The 17,556-nt window shown below is 46.7% G+C and overlaps 3 protein-coding genes across 5 annotated transcripts; 2 read left to right on the top strand and 1 right to left on the bottom strand.

Moving 5' to 3' along the window:
• Positions 1–7,317: 7,317 nt before the first annotated feature.
• LOC125509406 (low molecular mass early light-inducible protein HV90, chloroplastic-like) lies at positions 7,318–8,191 on the bottom strand. Its single transcript, XM_048674371.1, has 2 exons — positions 7,883–8,191; positions 7,318–7,799 (listed from the first exon to the last, which is right to left on the bottom strand). Exons 1-2 carry the CDS (start codon positions 8,051–8,053, stop codon positions 7,446–7,448), a joined length of 525 nt encoding a protein of 174 aa, XP_048530328.1. The 5' UTR covers positions 8,054–8,191; the 3' UTR covers positions 7,318–7,445.
• Positions 8,192–11,668: 3,477 nt separating this feature from the next.
• On the top strand, positions 11,669–15,244 carry LOC125509402. Of its 3 annotated transcripts, none has more exons than XM_048674368.1 (2): positions 11,669–12,680; positions 14,957–15,244. In XM_048674368.1, exon 1 carries the CDS (start codon positions 11,695–11,697, stop codon positions 12,622–12,624), a length of 930 nt encoding a protein of 309 aa, XP_048530325.1. In that variant the 5' UTR covers positions 11,669–11,694; the 3' UTR covers positions 12,625–12,680; positions 14,957–15,244. The 3 variants fall into 3 exon arrangements, with proteins under 3 accessions (XP_048530325.1, XP_048530326.1, XP_048530324.1); XM_048674369.1 differs by lacking the exon at positions 14,957–15,244 and adding an exon at positions 13,880–14,853 and having other exon boundaries at positions 11,669–12,676; XM_048674367.1 differs by having other exon boundaries at positions 11,670–12,676; positions 14,957–15,209.
• Positions 15,245–16,052: 808 nt separating this feature from the next.
• LOC125509403 (low molecular mass early light-inducible protein HV90, chloroplastic-like) lies at positions 16,053–16,902 on the top strand. The gene has a single exon (XM_048674370.1). It carries the CDS (start codon positions 16,253–16,255, stop codon positions 16,769–16,771), a length of 519 nt encoding a protein of 172 aa, XP_048530327.1. The 5' UTR covers positions 16,053–16,252; the 3' UTR covers positions 16,772–16,902.
• Positions 16,903–17,556: the final 654 nt, after the last annotated feature.

Here is a 17,556-nt window from a genome sequence, read left to right as displayed (position 1 = left end):
TGCGGTGCTCACAGAGGCGGCGACGTTCGGGGTAGGGGACGGCGGCACGGCGACGGCGACGGGGCAGGGGCGACGCGCGTCGGGGCAGGGGACGGCGGCGCGCGGCGACGGTGTCGGCCGAGGGCGCGGGCGACGGCGTCGGGCGAGGGCGCGGGAGACGGCGACTCGGGGCGCGAGCGACGGGGACGGCTGGGGCGGCGGGCGGCGTTGGGGCAGCCTGGCGGCGTCGATGTGCTCGGCGTCGTCGGGGGGCAACTGCGAGGGAAATGTGAAATTTTCCTAAGTGCTGATTTATATAGCAAAGGCATTGGTCACGGTTCGTGGCACAAACCGTGACCAATGCCTCCCTTTAGTCCCGGTTGGTGGCACCAACCGGGACTAAAGGGGGGGCATTGGTCACGGTTTGTGCCGCGAACCGTGACCAATGGCCCCCTTTAGTCCCGGTTGGTGCCACCAAGCGGGATCAAAGGCCTTGTGCGGCTGCTGCGTCGAAAGTTTAGTCCCACCTCGCTAGTTGAGAGGGGTGCGCAGTGGTTTATAAGCCCCACTGCCGCACCCCTGTCGAGCTTCTCTCCATTGCAGGCTTACGGGCCTAATTGTCACTGCTATGCCTGTGGGCCTACTGGGCCTCATGCGAGCCTGAATCCTGGCCCTTTGATGGGTTTCTAGTCGTATTCAGGCCATGGGGGCCCAGTAGGTGGCATTTTTTTGTTTTTTGTTGCTTTATTTATTTTATTTTCTTTTGTTTTTTGCTTTATTTTTTAATTCTTTATGCTTTTAGTTTTAGAAAAATTATAAACTTTTTTTAATGCCATTAGTTTTCAAATTTGAAAACACTTTTTTTTGTTTTTTTGTTTTCTTTGTTGCTTTATTTATTTTATTTTGTTTCTACTTACAACAAAATACTTATTGTTGCTATTTTTTCCAGTTTTTTTGTTTTGTTTCCTGCATTATTTATTTTCTTTTGTTTTTTGCTTTATTTTTTTATCCTTTTTGCTTTTAGTTTTAGAAAAATTATAAACTTTCTGTTAGTGCCATTTTATTTTGTGATTAACTTTACTATAAAAATAGTTTTTTTCCTGTTTTTTTATTTGTTTTTTGCATTATTTATTTCTTTTGGTTTTTTTGCTTTAATTTTTAATTTTGTTTGCTTTTAGGTTAAGAAAATTATAAACTTTCTGTTAGTGCCATTAGTTTTAGAAAAATTATAAACTTTCTGTTAGTGCCATTAGTTTTCAAATTTGAATAGTTAAAATTTGAATTCTTTGAAAATTGTTTGAATCACAAGTTTGTGATTAACTTACTAAAAAAATGAGAATAGATGCGCTTATAGAGAAAATTCAACTAAATTCCTAGTAAATTTCTATGAATTTCAGAGAAATTCACTATGAATTTAGGTTAAACTTTTCTTTATTAGGGCATCTATTTTAACTTTGAGAGGAGCTCAACAAGGCAGAGAGGGAAGGGCTTATAAACCGATGTGAGCCCCCTTCGGTTGGCGAGGTGGGACTAAACTCTACCCGCAACGAGGACCAACCCTTTAGTCCCGGTTTGTGGCACAAACCGGGACTAATGGTCATGGGCCAGGGGCGAGGAGCAAAATTATAAACTTTCTGTTAGTGCCATAGTTTTAGAAAGTTGAAAGTTGGCATGGGCCAGGGACTAATGGTCATGGTATTACGAGGGCCGAACCATAAGACATGAAAGCATTTCAAATGAACTCTGAAAAAGTTGAAAGTTGGCATGGTATCATAATTTCACCCACATAGCATGTGCATGTACAAAACGGACAATGGTAGCATGTTCGTGTGTTACAAAGTTGGCATGGTATCATCATAATAGTTGCGGGAGAAAGTCTTCACTTTTTCTTCGCTTGTGTCATTTGCTTATTGCGCCGTAACCATGGATAATCTTCATTATTTATTAGGATGCTTGGGTCAGCCTTAACATTGAAGGAAGGAATTTCATGAAACTTTTCATAATCTTCAGACATGTCTGTCTTGTCGTCCACTCCCAGGATGTCCCTTTTTCCTGAAAGAACTATGTGGCGCTTTGGCTCATCGTATGATGTATTCGCTTCCTTATCTTTTCTTTTTCTCGGTTTGATAGACATGTCCTTCACATAGATAACTTGTGCCACATCATTGGCTAGGACGAACGGTTCGTCGGTGTATCCAAGATTTTTCAGATCCACTATTGTCATTCCGTACTGTGGGTCTACCTGTACCCCGCCGCCTGACAGATTGACCCATTTGCACTTAAACAAAGGGACCTTAAAATCAGGTCCGTAGTCAAGTTCCCATATGTCCACTATGTAACCATAATATGTGTCCTTTCCGCTCTCGGTTGCTGCATCAAAGCGGACACCGCTGTTTTGGTTGGTGCTCTTTTGATCTTGGGCGAACATGTAAAATGTATTCCCATTTATCTCGTATCCTTTGTAAGTCAATACAGTCAAAGATGGTCTCCTGGACTCATCACAAACAGTGTTATCACCTCTGAGACATGTTTCCAACCAACTGCTGAAAGTCCTGATGTGTTCACATGTAATCCAGTCGTCGCACTGCTCCATGTGTTTGGAGCGTAGACTGTTTTTGTGTTCATCGACATACGGGGTCACCAAGGTAGAGTTCTGTAGAACTGTGTAGTGTGCTTGAGACCAAAAATATCCGTCCCTGCATATTATTGAGTCTCTTCCAAGAGTGCCTTTTCCAGTCAGTCTCCCCTCATACCGCGATTTAGAGAGACCTATCTTCTTAAGGCCAGGAATGAAGTCAACAAAAAACCCGATAACATCCTCTGTTTGATGGCCCATGGAGATGCTTCCTTCTGGCCTAGCGCGGTTACGGACATATTTCTTTAGGACTCCCACGAACCTTTCAAAGGGGAACATATTGTGTAGAAATACGGGCCCCAGGATGACAATCTCGTCGACTAGATGAACTAGGACGTGCGTTATGATATTGAAGAAGGATGGTGGGAACACCAGTTCGAAACTGACAAGACATTGCGCCACATCACTCCTTAGCCTTGGTATGATTTCTGGATCGATCACCTTCTGAGAGATTGCATTGAGGAATGCACATAGCTTCACAATGGCTAATCGGACGTTTTCCGGTAGAAGCCCCCTCAATGCAACCGGAAGCAGTTGCGTCATAATCACGTGGCAGTCATGAGACTTTAGGTTCTGAAACTTTTTCTCTGGCATATTTATTATTCCCTTTATATTCGACGAGAAGCCAGTCGTGACCTTCATATTGAGCAGGCATTCAAAAAAGATTTCTTTCTCTTTTTTCGTAAGAGCGTAGCTGGCAGGACCTTTATACTGCTTCGGAGGCATGCCGTCTTTTTCGTGCAAACGTTGCAGGTCCTCCCGTGCCTCAGATGTATCTTTTGTCTTCCCATACATGCCCAAGAAGCCTAGCAGGTTCACGCAAAGGTTCTTCGTCACGTGCATCACGTCGATTGAAGAGCGAACCTCTAGGTCTTTCCAGTAGGGTAGGTCCCAAAATATAGATTTCTTCTTCCACATGGGTGCGTGTCCCTCAGCGTCATTCGGAACAGCTAGTCCACCGGGACCCTTTCCAAAGATTACGTAGTGTAAATCATTGACCATAGCAAGTACGTGATCACCGGTATGCATGGCGGGCTTCTTCCGATGATCTGCCTCGCCTTTGAAATGCTTGCCTTTCTTTCGACATTGATGGTTGGTCGGAAGAAATCGACGATGGCCCAGGTACACATTCTTCCTGCATTTGTCCAGGTATATACTTTCAGTGTCATCTAAACAGTGTGTGCATGCATGGTATTCTTTGTTTGTCTGTCCTGAAAGGTTACTGAGAGCGGGCCAATCGTTGATGGTCATGAACAGCAACGCCTTAAGGTTAAATTCCTCCTGTCTGTGCTCATCCCACATACGTACACCGTTTCCATTCCACAGCTGTAAAAGTTCTTCAACTAATGGCCTTAGGTACACATAAATTTCGTTGCCGGGTTGCTTAGGGCCTTGGATGAGAACTGACATCATAATGAACTTCCGCTTCATGCACATCCAAGGAGGAAGGTTATACATACATAGAGTCACGGGCCAGGTGCTGTGATTGCTGCTCTGCTCCCCGAAAGGATTAATGCCATCCGCGCTTAAAGCAAACCATACATTCCTTAGGTCCTTTGCAAACTCATCCCAGTACTTTCTCTCGATTTTTCTCCACTGCGACTCGTCAGCGGGTGCTCTCAACTTCCCATCTTTCTTTCGGTTTTCACTGTGCCATCGCATCAACTTGGCATGCTCTTCGTTTCTGAACAGACGTTTCAACCGTGGTATTATAGGAGCATACCACATCACCCTTCGCAGGAACCCTCTTCCTGGGGGGCTCGCCGTCAACATCATTAGGGTCATCTCGTCTGATCTTATACCGCAATGCACCGCATACCGGGCATGCGTTCAGATCCTTGTATGCACCGCGGTAGAGGATGCAGTCATTAGGGCATGCATGTATCTTCTCCACCTCCAATCCTAGAGGGCATATGACCTTCTTTGCTGCGTATGTACTGTCGGGCAATTCGTTATCCTTTGGAAGCTTCTTCTTTAATATTTTCAGTAGCTTCTCAAATCCTTTGTCAGCCACAGCATTCTCTGCCTTCCACTGCAGCCTTCCACTGCAGTAATTCCAGTACGGTACCGAGCTTTGTGTTGCCATCTTCGCAATTGGGGTATAACCCTTTTTTGTGATCCTCTAACGTGCGATCGAACTTCAGCTTCTCCTTTTGACTTTTGCATTGCGTCCTTGCATCGACAATGACCCGGCGGAGATCATCATCATTGGGCACATCGTCTGGTTCCTCTTGATCTTCAGCAGCTTCACCCGTTGCAGCATCATTGGGCACATCGTCTGGTTCCTCTTGATCTTCACCAGCTCCCCCCGTTGCAGCATCACTGTATTCAGGGGGCACATAGTTGTCATCGTACTCTTCTTCTTCGCCGTCTTCCATCATAACCCCTATTTCTCCGTGCCTCGTCCAAACATTATAGTGTGGCATGAAACCCTTGTAAAGCAGGTGGGAGTGAAGGATTTTCCGGTTAGAGTAAGACCTCGTATTCCCACATTCAATGCATGGACAACACATAAAACCATTCTGCTTGTTTGCCTCAGCCGCATCGAGAAACTCATGCACGCCCTTAATGTACTCGCAGGTGTGTCTGTCACCGTACATCCATTACCGGTTCATCTGCGTGCATTATATATAATTAAGTGTCCAAATTAATAAAAGTTCATCATCACATTAAAACCAAAGTGCATACATAGTTCCCATCTAACAACATATAGCTCTCCAGAGCATCTAATTAATTAAACCATACATTGAAACTATGTAAAACATTTCAATGCGAAAACAACTGCGATCATAATCGCAACCAAGGTAACAATTGATCCAACGGCATAATGATACCAAGCCTCGGTATGAATGGCATATTTTCTAATCTTTTTAATCTTCAAGCGCATTGCATCCATCTTGATCTTGTGGTCATCGATGACATCAGCAACATGCAACTCCAATATCATCTTCTCCTCCTCAATTTTTTTTATTTTTTCCTTCAACAAATTGTTTTCTTCTTCAACTAAATTTAACCTCTCGACAATAGGGTCGGTTGGCATTTCCGATTCACATACATCCTACATAAATAAAATCTATGTCACGTTGGTCGGCATAATTTTCATAAACAATAAATGAATCAATAGTTATAAAGATAATATATATACCACATCCGAATCATAGACAGGACGAGGACCGACGGGGGCGGATACCAAAACCATCGCACTATATAAGATGCAATAATAAAAGTAAGAAAATAATACAAGTATCTATGTAAACATACAAGTAAGAATATTTTTCCTTTCAGAAAGAAGATAAGAACAAGAGGCTCACCACAGTGGTGCCGGCGATGAGCTCGGCGCGGGTGATCGACGGCGGTGAAGACGGGGACGGGGCATGACGGACCGCTAAACCTAGACAAATATTATGGAAAATGGAGCTTGGAGGTCGAGCTTGGAGAGGAGAAAGCTTAAGTAGTGTGGCTCGGACATTCCATCGAACACCTTGTGTGCATAGGAGGTGAGCTAGAGCACCACCAAGCCCTCTCCCCCTCGGCCAGAGAAAAACAGAGCACTGGGGTGCTCTGCTCGCGAGCGAGGGGTATATATAGGCACCTCATTGGTTCCGGTTGGTGACATGAGCTGGGACCAAAGGGGAGCCTTTGGTCCCGGTTCAAGCCACCAACCGGGACCAATGGTGATGGGCCAGGAGCGAGGCCCATTGGTCCCGGTTCATCCCACCAACCGGGACCAAAAGGTCCAGATGAACCGGGACCAATGGCCCACGTGGCCCGGCCGGCCCCCTGTGCTCACGAACCGGGACCAATGCCCACATTGGTCCCGGTTCTGGACTGAACCGGGACTAATGGGCTGACCCGGCCTGGACCAAAGCCCTGTTTTCTACTAGTGTTACAAGGCTGTCTTGGAAGAAGTGAACCGGTGCCGACGTCGCAGCTACCTTCGTCGGGCTCCCACGATGCCTCCGTCGTCATCACTTCAGCGTCGGCACGAGGTGCCCGGCGCTCATGGCCTGCAAGCGCGGGTTCGCCACTTGCACTTGAACTACGCTAGTAGGAGCTTGTCGCGTCGGCGGGTCTCCTGCAGGACCGCTCCGGTAGGCGGTAGCACGACGGAGCAGCGGCAACGTGGATTGTAAACGCACCCACGCATGCCTCCTACCTATTTTTTGCTGGTTTGTGCGGCTGCAGCGGCCGGGGACGGCGGAGGACTTCCGGTGCAGTGCGTGCATGGAATTACCAATATGCCTTAGACCAACAGTTTGCTCAATCCACACCCACCGTTGGATCAACTAAATACTACTCATTATACTGAGTAGTATGATACACCGTAAAAAGTCTCAATAATTACTATGCTTTTTGACATAAAAAACTGAGTTATCATGAAAAATAGAAGGATGGATAAAATTCAATTTGTCATATTAACTGACAAATCACAGTGTGCATGAAATGTACTGTACTAGTTAATTGTAAAATCAAGTTTGTGTGAATGCTACAATAGCAACGTTGAAGTTTAAGACTCTCTCTCCGAAATTTAGGATGCGGGATGAGCCATGCACCCCCTATCTGACTATCGGGCATTTTTAAGGAATCCAACCGTATAATTTCATTTTTCATATCTGAGACAAGGTACGTTCATAAGCCTATTATATTCCAACCCGTCTCTTATTTTTTAGAAGATTTCGAATGATAAACAATTCAGCTCCCGGTAGCATATGAACTACAGTATGTATCTGTAATTAGTACTACAAAGAATACGAGGACGATCCGTTCTCATCATTTACATGTCCTAGTCGGTACAGGTTGTGTTATCCGGTCGACAACAAAGCTATTAGTTTTACACGTTGATGAAGGGCGCGCCAGTGATGATCTCCGTTGCCGCCAGAGCGACGAGTCCGAGCATGGCGAAGCGGCCGTTCCAGAGCTCCGCGTTGGCGTTCATGATGATACCGGCTCTGCCCTCGGCGCTCTCTCCTTGGAGCAGCGGCACCAGAGAAGCTACGGATAGCACCGCCACGGAGTAGGCGAACCACGCCTGCCCGGTGCCGCTGCCGAGCTGCGAGAGGAGCCCGTCGCCGCGCCCTGCCTCCACGGCGAGCGCCGTCACGAAACCCACCATGGCCAGGCGCCCATTAATGCGCTCCGGCGCAGGGCCGCTGAACGCCAGCGCGTCCCAGATAGAGGTGCTCGCCTGTGCCGTGAACAAATATCAGAAAACTGTCACTCGGCTGAGTTTAGCGACGGCGCCGTGCCGCTTATACAGTTGGTACGTACCTTGGGTTTGTTTGGCGGTGGTGCGCTCGGGCCCCCGGTCTGTGCCCTGACGACGAGGGCGCGTCTGCCCAGCGCTGGCAGAGACTGGGCGCCGAAGCGGCTAGCCGAGCAGCGCGGCAGGACGGCGGCGCCGGCGCCGGCAAAGGAGCTCATGGCCGTCATGGTCGCCATTAATCAGCTGCGGACAGGAGGTGCACGAAGGACAGAAGAAGCTACAGATGCTGCAACAGGCAAGAAAACTGCTAGATGATTGCTAGTGGAGTGCTACTTGCTGCTGTGTCGCCGAGTGTTGTTTACTGATGTATTGTTCCGTGTGAGCGGGCACAATTTATAGGCCGTGTTCCACGCAAGCCAAGTAGCCAACCCTTGACGAGCTGAGCGCGGTGGCCGCGACGGTGCCCACGTCGCGAGCGGCTCTCGGCTCTCGGCCATGAATTATCCTGTACGTGGAGCGAACCAGTGAGTACGCGGACGTGGAGGCCACCATGCTGAGGGCAACGCCAAACTGCAGACAGACAAGTTGGAAGCTTGTGTCGACGCACAGATCTTAAAGAGGCACGTGTGGACCAGAAGCTTTTTTTTTTAAGCTCGTGTGGACCAGAAGCTGAACTTTGGCATTTTTCTTTGTTTCTTACTTTGGTTTTCTTTATTTATATTTGATTTTCTCTTTTCCTTTTTCTAAACAAAACACATTTCTATACATTGTACATTTTTAGTATACATGAGGAATATTTTTGATACATGTCTAACATTTTCCAAATACTACATGGTTAAAAAATAACTATATAATTTGATGTCTAACTGTTTTCATACACATATGCATTTTTGGTATACATAAAAAACGTTTTTATACATGTTTAATATTTTTTAAAAAACTTTATTAATCTTTCTTTCAAATACTTGTTTAAAAAAATGAATAAGTGTTAAACATTTTTCAATACAAGCTGAAACATTTTTTTAATGGTACAAAATTTTTTTGTAAAAACTATGCAAACATTTTATTAAACAATATAAACATGTTTCAAAATTTCAGAAACATATTTTCCAAACGCGTGAACATTTATTATATGTAAATTACATTTTTTGAATGGTACAAAACATTTTCTTTAATTATATGGAAAAAATACAATGAATAATATTTGCAAAAAATATCACATACATTTTTTAAACTCGTGAACTTTTTTCTGATGTCACAGACATTTGTTAGTGCTTAAATTGTTTTTAAGAAGTTATACTAACAAAATATATACACTGTGTTAACATTTACAAATTCGCAGTAAACTTTAAAAAAAAAGTATATTAAGTTTTTAAATACATGTACTACTCCCTCCAATTCTATGTATGTGTCGTGGTTTAGTTCAGATTTGAAATAAAATCACGACTCTTATTTTATATCGGATAAAGTATAATATTTTCAAGAATATAAACAAAAAGAATAAGAGAATAGAAAAAACTATTAACAAAATTGATGTATGTGTACCTGCATGATTATGAGCCGGACCATTTCGGGTGTCCTTGAGGCTAGACGTTGCTTGTGTCTCGCCGATTCCGCCAAACATTGTGTGCATATTGGTGCCGTTATGCAACATGAGGATTTGTGTGCAAACAAACTGGTGCAGTACATGGCCCAAAGCATGTATTCCCCGCAGGATCTACCAGGCCAACTTCCAAGGAAGCCGAAAAATAGTGCTAGTAATCAAACACGTCCTAAGAAACTAGATGATACTACACACGTTGTTGCGAAATATTTTGCAATATATTTTTAATAAAGATTGGTTGTATGAAACATGCATATTTGGAGTAATATGAGAACTAAAACTAAAAATGCATATGATTCATTGTGTTTGATTATTTTATTATCATAAAATATTTATTAAATTTAAATATAATAACAAATTTAAATAATTATTAAATATAAATATCATAATAATTGAAGATTCTCATGCATGTTTGCATGTTGAGGTGAAGTTTTTTCCATGCATGATACATGATGAGATGACATGCTTGCATATGAGAGAAATGTGATAGTGAGGAGTAACTATTTAAATATAGAAAAATCAGGATCGTCTTCTTTTTGCATCCACCCACGGCATGACATGAGCAGTACACATGGTTGTCTCGAGATCTCTGTCTGGCCGGAGTTTCAACAAGCAGAGATAAACCCGAAAAAAAATGTTGCGATCCCATCCCCTTCGTAGAACATGCCGCCGTGAACAAACGCTAAGCACACCAAACTGAGTGTCTAACAATCGATACGACTCGTCAACACAACCCTGAGGATGAACATAGATATGGGGGAAGCCAAAGAACTATTGTTACCATTGTCGTTTTCGCTCCAGCTTACCATGATGAAAAACTCAAAAACCCTATGAAAAATGGACCAAGAGACTCGGATCTGGGTCCCCTCATTCTCTGACCGCCACAACGATTTTTGGAGGCAAGCGGAACCTGTGATGGCACCCGCAGGTCGAGGGGAAAAGATAGGCTCCTCCTCTTTGGCAACCCTTAGAAAAATGATTCCTAGATAACGACCTTTTTTTTACTACATTGTGTTTCGTGTTTAAAATAAAATACAACAGCGGCAACAATTTCATCTCTGAATAGATGATTTTACACTCTGAACATTCCCACTGTTTGTTTTTGTGTTGCGAAAATGATTCATTAGCGTGTTTTTCCCTTGTGTTGCGGAAATGATTCATTGGTGTGTTTCCCCTTGTGTTGCGGACAGTGCCATAGCCAGAATAGCCGCACACCCAAGGCCAAGCTACAGTTGCGAACATTTTCATCAGCACGGCCCTGGTAACCCGGAGCCTGGCTACGCCCCTGGTTGCGGAAGTGTTTTAGCTTTTTCTTCATACAAATTGATTTTGTGAGAGTACACTGCCCAACCATTTTCTGCATTTTAAATTGCCTTAGATGATTTACTGGTTTTTGCTTTGATTTCTGATGCCCATGCCAAACTAATGTGTGAAAAATGAGGACAACTCAATCGGGCATTGGTTATTTACATGTTAATTTGTGTTGGGCAGTATACTTGGAAAAGTGGAAAAATGAAGGACATCACTCCCTTTTCCACCTCCATCTCATCATCGAATAAGGGTTCTCCAGTTCCTTCTCCATTTGGTCGTCATCTTCAATGCCGGCGAGGAGCGCGGATTATTTTTTTCCTGACGATCTGCTGGATGGGGCGGGTGGTGTAAGCGGCAAGGTGGCATCAGTGAGATGGTGGAGCCGGTGTTGAGAGGCCTTTCGTTCTTCCAGCTTCCCCTTTGTCATGGTGGTGGCCCTCTCGGCGCTGTCGTCAAGCTTGGAAGATTGTGTAGGTGCATGTGTGGTTTGTGGACTCCGGATCTGTTGGTTCTCGTTGGTATGGGCGTCTCGATAAGCCGGCGCAAGTGGTGGCACTATGTCGATCCGGATCTTCTTCGACATACTGGCCTATTGGGCCAAGGATGGTGACTTCTCGTCGTCAGCAGTCCGTGCGCATGACCAAGGTTATCATTGGCTCTGGAAGGGAGTGGTGGCGACGGCGGCGGCGGTGTGCCCTCATCCCGCGTCGACGATGTTTCTGGATTGTTTCTCCAAAATGTTCGTTGTAATTTTCTTATTTTGCGGGTGCGTTGTACCACTGCTTACTTTTAATATATGGTCCTTTTCGTAAAAAAATTAAGGAAGAAAACGATTATAAGTTTTTTAAAGAGATTATATTTCAAAGAAGACTTGCCCGCGAAAAAAATAATCAAAGAAGACGAAAAGGATAAAGGAGTAAATAAGGACCAAAAAAAAGTACCCCAGCCGCTGCCTTGACGGAGATGGCGTTCCCGGTGGCTGTCCCACGCCCGAGACCCATCCTCCGTCTGGACCGTCTCCACCTCACCCCCATCCGCGCCGCCGCGGCAAGAACCCCCGTTCCCCAGCCCCTCCCCGACGAGCTCCAGCTCGTCGCCGACGTCCGCTCCCCGCACAACCACATCCGCGTCGCCGACGTCTCCCCGCGCGCTGCCGGCCACCCCCTCGCCGGCGCGCGCCTCCTCCTCCTCGACGGCCCGGGCAACATCCACTCCGTCTCCTTCCCTCGTCGCCCCTACTGCCCCCTCACTTCCACCTACTTCGACGTCTTCGCCACCCTCCCGCCTCTCCTCCCGCGCCCATCCCTCGCCGTCCTCGGCTTCGGCGCGGGCTCCGCCGCGCGCGCCCTCCTCCATTTCTACCCGGACATATCCGTCCATGGCTGGGAACTCGACCCCTCCGTCATCGCCGTCGCCCGGGACTTCTTCAGCCTCGCGGAGCTCGAAAGGGACCACGCCGGCAGGCTGGTCATCCACGTCGGCGACGCGCTGGAGGCCGAGGCCGTGCCGGGGGGCTTCGGCGGCGTGCTGGTGGATCTGTTCGCCAACGGGAGCGTGCTGCCGGAGCTCCAAAAGGCGGACGCTTGGCGCCAGATAGGCGCGATGGTAGCGCCGGGAGGGAGGATGATGGTGAACTGCGGCGGGGGCTGCGTGGAGGCGGAGGAGGAGGGGAGAGACGGCGAGGCAGTGAAGGATGCGACGCTGCGGGCGATGGTGGCAGCGTTCGGGGAGGGAATGGTGGCGGTGCTGAGCGTGGATGAAAGTTGGGTGGCGATGACAGCGCCGGTGGCGCGGGCATCGGAGGAGGCGGCGGCGTGGAAGGCTAGGCTGCCGCCGGAGCTGGGCCACTATATTGACATGTGGAAGCCGCACAATGGCAATGGTGATGCATGAATAGATGGGGATTATGCAGTGGTTCTCTGTGCAAGAATGCAGAGTGATTTCTGTAAGTAAGCGCACCACATTACTGAATTCTTCTTGTCCCTATTACCTATACATTCTTGGAATTCATTGACTAGTGACTAACAGGGCATGCCAACTAGAGAAAATGAAACTATATCTAAGCTATTTAAAATGTAATTGTCACAAAATGAGTGATCTAAATCTATGACAAATTGTTTTTTCTGTGGTATGGAACTATGGATAGTGTCTGCTGAAATCTCTAATAACCAGATGGTAAATCAATGTGTGTGATCACAAATGTGAATTGGCAAGAAAGAAAGATTCTAAAGGCACAACAAGATTTCAGATCCGATGAGCTGTCAGTTATTTTAAAACCTGTTCAAATCACAATTTAATAGTTCAAAATTTCGGTATTATCTCAAATGTGGAGGAGAGCAAAGGTGTTGTGTTTCATTGTTTAAGATTTGTTAGTGGAGTTCGTGCAACTAAATATCCCCGCTTCACTGGTATGTAGTTATTCAGAACGATTGTGGTAACTGATAACAGCATAAAATCCAGATCTCTTCTGTACAAACTGTAGTGATTTATTTGTTACTAACTTCTGTTGTGCTGATTTGGTATTTGCCGTCTAAGATGCAAACTTGTAGATTTTGACAGTACAGTTCTGGAAGAGAAAATATTTGGGATTTTTCAGCTGCTTTCTCAATTAAGTCACACATTGCATGCTGCATTTTTGTACCTAACTTTAATGTCAAGTACTCCCTCCGTTCACAAATACTCCCTCCATCTCAAAATAAGTGTCACTGATTTAGTACAACTTTGTACTAACTTTGCACTAAATCAGCGACACTTATTTTAGGACGGAGGGAGTATAAGATGTTCTAACTTTTTTCTGAATCGGGTGTATATAGACACGCATTAGTGTGTTTGTCACTCATTTCAGTCCTACGTAGTCCATATTATATCCAAAACATCTTGTATTTGTGAACGGATGGAGTAGTTAACTGACCTAGTTTAAAAGACCAAGGATCACATCCTTTTTAAGCTCAAGGGAAAAAACAGAGCCACATTGGAAGGCAAGATGTAACAGTCTAAAAGGTTACATTGAACTTCATATGTCGATGTGTGGAGACAATTCCCTGCAAAAAGCATCAAACTGCGTATGATTATAGCAAGTTAACCCTGTTGGTATTCCTTTTTTCTCCCTTATCTTTATTTTTCAAGCGTTGACCATTCCCTTCAACAGGCACATCAAACTGCAGATGATTATAACAAGCTTTCAAAAATTGGCTCAGACACTACATGTTGCGTTTTTTCCAGCAATTTTCACGTCTTCGGTAGCTAAATTATCTACTCCTCTCTACAGACATTAATTAAGCCCTGACAAAAACAGAGTCGGCATAGACAGACTTCATGTAAATGGATATTTGAGGAAACAGAAGACAGTTAGTTTGCTATCTAGTACTCCCTCTGTCCGGAAATACTTGTCCTAGAAATGGTTGTATCTAGACTTATTTTAGTTATAGATACATCCATTTTATCCATTTTTAAGACAAATATTTCCAGACAGAGGGAGTACTTGATTAAGACAATTAGATTTAATGCTAGTTTCCCTCTTTAATAAACTCAACAAAGAACAGAAAAGATGTGCTGCATGGAAAAGTCCCACCCAACAGCTTGTAAAGTTGCATTTCGATTTAAAGCATGCATTGCAACAGCCGATTCCCTCCAAAATGCGTCCGAACTAGTTGACCTTTACATACGCATTCCTTGTGCTCTTTTATTCCCCTTTTCATACAAAGAAAGACAAGGTTGTTCTTTCCTTCCTCCTCATCTTTTCTCCTTTGATCCCTTTCCTTTTTCGCTTTTGCTCCTGCCCACACGCCTGAGTAAAACTATTTTCGCCCCCAAACCGAGCGCTTTGCCTTTGCATCTTGCTAACCATGCCCTTCAGCGTTCTTGAAAGAAGGCAAAGCTTGCGCTAATGGATCGGAAAGAGCTCATCTCCCTCTTTTCATTTCCCGTGCAACTTCCTCAGATTCCTCTCCCGTGCACTGACTGACTGTTTCAGTAGCATCTCTTTCTTTCTATGCTTTGGCAAACATCTTTTTCTGTTCCTTTTCACTGGCTTATAAACACAGGCGTTGCATTGCACAGTCGGGCTGTCGTATCGATCCGTTATCGCTTGAAGTTTCGGCTACCTAGCTAACTGGTAGAGTAGTGCGTACGTGCAGGACCTTCCTCTTCTTTCACATCCGTTCTTTGTTCTTTGATTTGAGATTTGAGTTGACACTTGTAACTCTGTTTGTTTTTCCGTTTGCAGGCAGGGTGCAGCATGGGTTTTCAGAGAAAGATTCTTCTGCCCGAGAGAGCCACCATCCAGAAGACCGACGCTGGAACTCTGCAGCCGCTGAAGATGAAGCGGCCTCGTGATGGTGAGGACGAAGGCGCTTCGGGGCCGCTGACGCCGACGGCGAACAGCGCAGGGACCGCGCATCCGTGCTGCCCGCCGGCGCCGCCGAAGAAGCCGAGGCTCGTGCTGGGGTGCAGCCTGGACGGGTTCAAGGTTCTCAGCGTCATGGACTTGCGTTGCTTCCTTCGTTGACGAACCACCTTGCTTGCTTGTTTGTTTGTTTAGTTAGAGAAGAGAGGGGATTTTGTTTTGGTGTTTTTGTGCTCTTCAACTGTTCTTTTTAGCCGGAATAAGCCTGTAGATTTGCATTGTGGGCTGCTATGATATGCTGAAGCGGCCGCGACCTTATTACAGTAATTATCACTGAAACTAGAGCTGTTCAAATCGGCAAAGGCTCTTATTTTTTTTTTCTTTTATCTCCTGACGACGAAAGATAACCCCGTCGGGGCCTCGGTGCGGGGCTGATCTGCACTCTGAATAGCTTTGCGTCAAGAGCAATGGATCGGTTTCAACAGTCACCCGTGTCATTCATTCCCAATCCCTGGGTTTCAGCATTCACTGCGTCTTGGACGATAATGGAGCCAGGAATTGAGTTTATCCGAAATGAATACGCAAGTCTTATTATATCTTTCTGAACACGGTAAGGTCTTAATTTTTTGTAAGGCATTAGATCAAGAAACGTATGCATGATGGGATGGCACAATGCAAAGAAGAAAGTTTACCGGTGCTTTCCTGCCTGCAAAGGCTCCGCTTCCGCGCATGCACACACGTGTTTCTCTAAGATCTTTCCATTAGCTCGCGCTAGAAACAAAGCCCGAATTTAACACGGTGCTGCGCTTCTGGTCCGTACCGTAGGTGCTGGAGTCCGCGGATGCTTCCCAACTTTTCTAGAGTATCTGTTTGGCGTTTCATGATGAAGCCCTTGTCCGCACGGTGGCCTCCACGTCCGCTCCCTCGCTCCACGTAGATGGTAACCCACGGCCGGGAGCAGCTCGCGACGTGGGCACCGCCGCGGCCACCGCGCGCAGCTCGTCAGGGTTGGCTCTCGCGGAGCACACGGCCTATAAACTGTGCCCCCTCTCTCGGAACAATACATCAAGCAAACACTCAGCGACACAACAACAATCAGAAACTGTACTAGCAATCATCTAGCCGATTCCTTGCCTGTTGCAGCATCTGTAGCTTCCTTCCGTCCGCGGCTGATTAATGGCGACCATGATGGCCATGAGCTCCTTCGCCGGTGCCGCCGTCCTGCCGCGCGGCTCGGCAGGCCGCCTCGGCGCCAGGTCTCTACCAGCGCTGGGCCGGCGCGCCCTCGTCGTCAGGGCCCAGACCGAGGGCCCCAGCGCACCACCGTCAAACAAACCCAAGGCGAGCACCTCGATCTGGGACGCGCTCGCATTCAGCGGCCCTGCGCCGGAGCGCATCAACGGGCGCCTTGCCATGGTAGGCTTCGTGACGGCGCTTGCAGTGGAGGCAGGGCGCGGCGACGGGCTACTCTCGCAGCTCAGCAGCGGCACCGGGCAGGCGTGGTTCGCCTACTCTGTGGCGGTGCTGTCTGTGGCGTCGCTGGTGCCGCTGCTCCAGGGCGAGAGCGCCGAGGGCAGAGCCGGCACCATCATGAACGCAAACGCGGAGCTCTGGAACGGCCGCTTCGCCATGCTCGGCCTCGTCGCTCTGGCGGCGACCGAGATCATCACTGGCGCACCCTTCATCAACGTGTAAAACTAGCTTTGTTGTCAACCGGATAACACAACTTATACATAGCTAGTAGGACATGTAAATGATGAGAACTGATCATCCTCTTATTCTTTGCAGTATATACTAATGGGATATATATATTTTTTGTCCCTCAATCAACTTTACCGGTAGTTTAGAAATGGTCTCAAAACTACAAAACCAGAAAAACCTAGTCCCTCAATTGTCGAAACCGGATATTTTTTCATCCCTCAAACGACTGTGCTGACGTGGCATGGTTTTGACCACTGACCTCGCCACAACCTCACCTTTGTCTTCTCCCCCTCTTTCTCTATGCACAGGGAAGCACCTCACCGCACGTCTGCTCCGCTGCCTCCGGCAGTCGTGGCCTCACCTTCGTATTCGTCCACCTCTTCCTTGGCTGCTGATGATACATCCATACGCAACTTGATCGATCCTCCTGTGCGAAGCTAGCCAAGCAAATTGATTTGGTCCCGGCCAGAAACGCCCAAATCTCACGCACATACACACAAACCAGTCGGCTGGAAACACAACGCAGGCACGCACACAAAAGCTGGCTATGTTTGCTAAAGGTTCGTCTCGAGCCTTGCTGATTTGTTGATTCTTTAACGACTGTTGTTTACAGGGGATCCCCTAGCTCGCTCCCGCTCTGGTTCCAAGCCTGATCCCTGACGGTATCCTCTCGCTCCTGCTCCCGTCCCGCCGTGCCGACGGCAGCGGCAACAGGTCCAGCGAGCCATGCAGCCGTGCTGAGACTGCTGGTGCCGCAACGCAGGAGCCCGAGATGGCAT

Source organism: Triticum urartu, chromosome 5 (genome assembly GCF_003073215.2).
Source record: "Triticum urartu cultivar G1812 chromosome 5, Tu2.1, whole genome shotgun sequence".
Classification (NCBI taxonomy): domain Eukaryota; kingdom Viridiplantae; phylum Streptophyta; class Magnoliopsida; order Poales; family Poaceae; genus Triticum; species Triticum urartu.
Note: the sequence above shows the minus strand (reverse complement) of the source record. Positions and strands in the feature narration are given on the sequence as shown.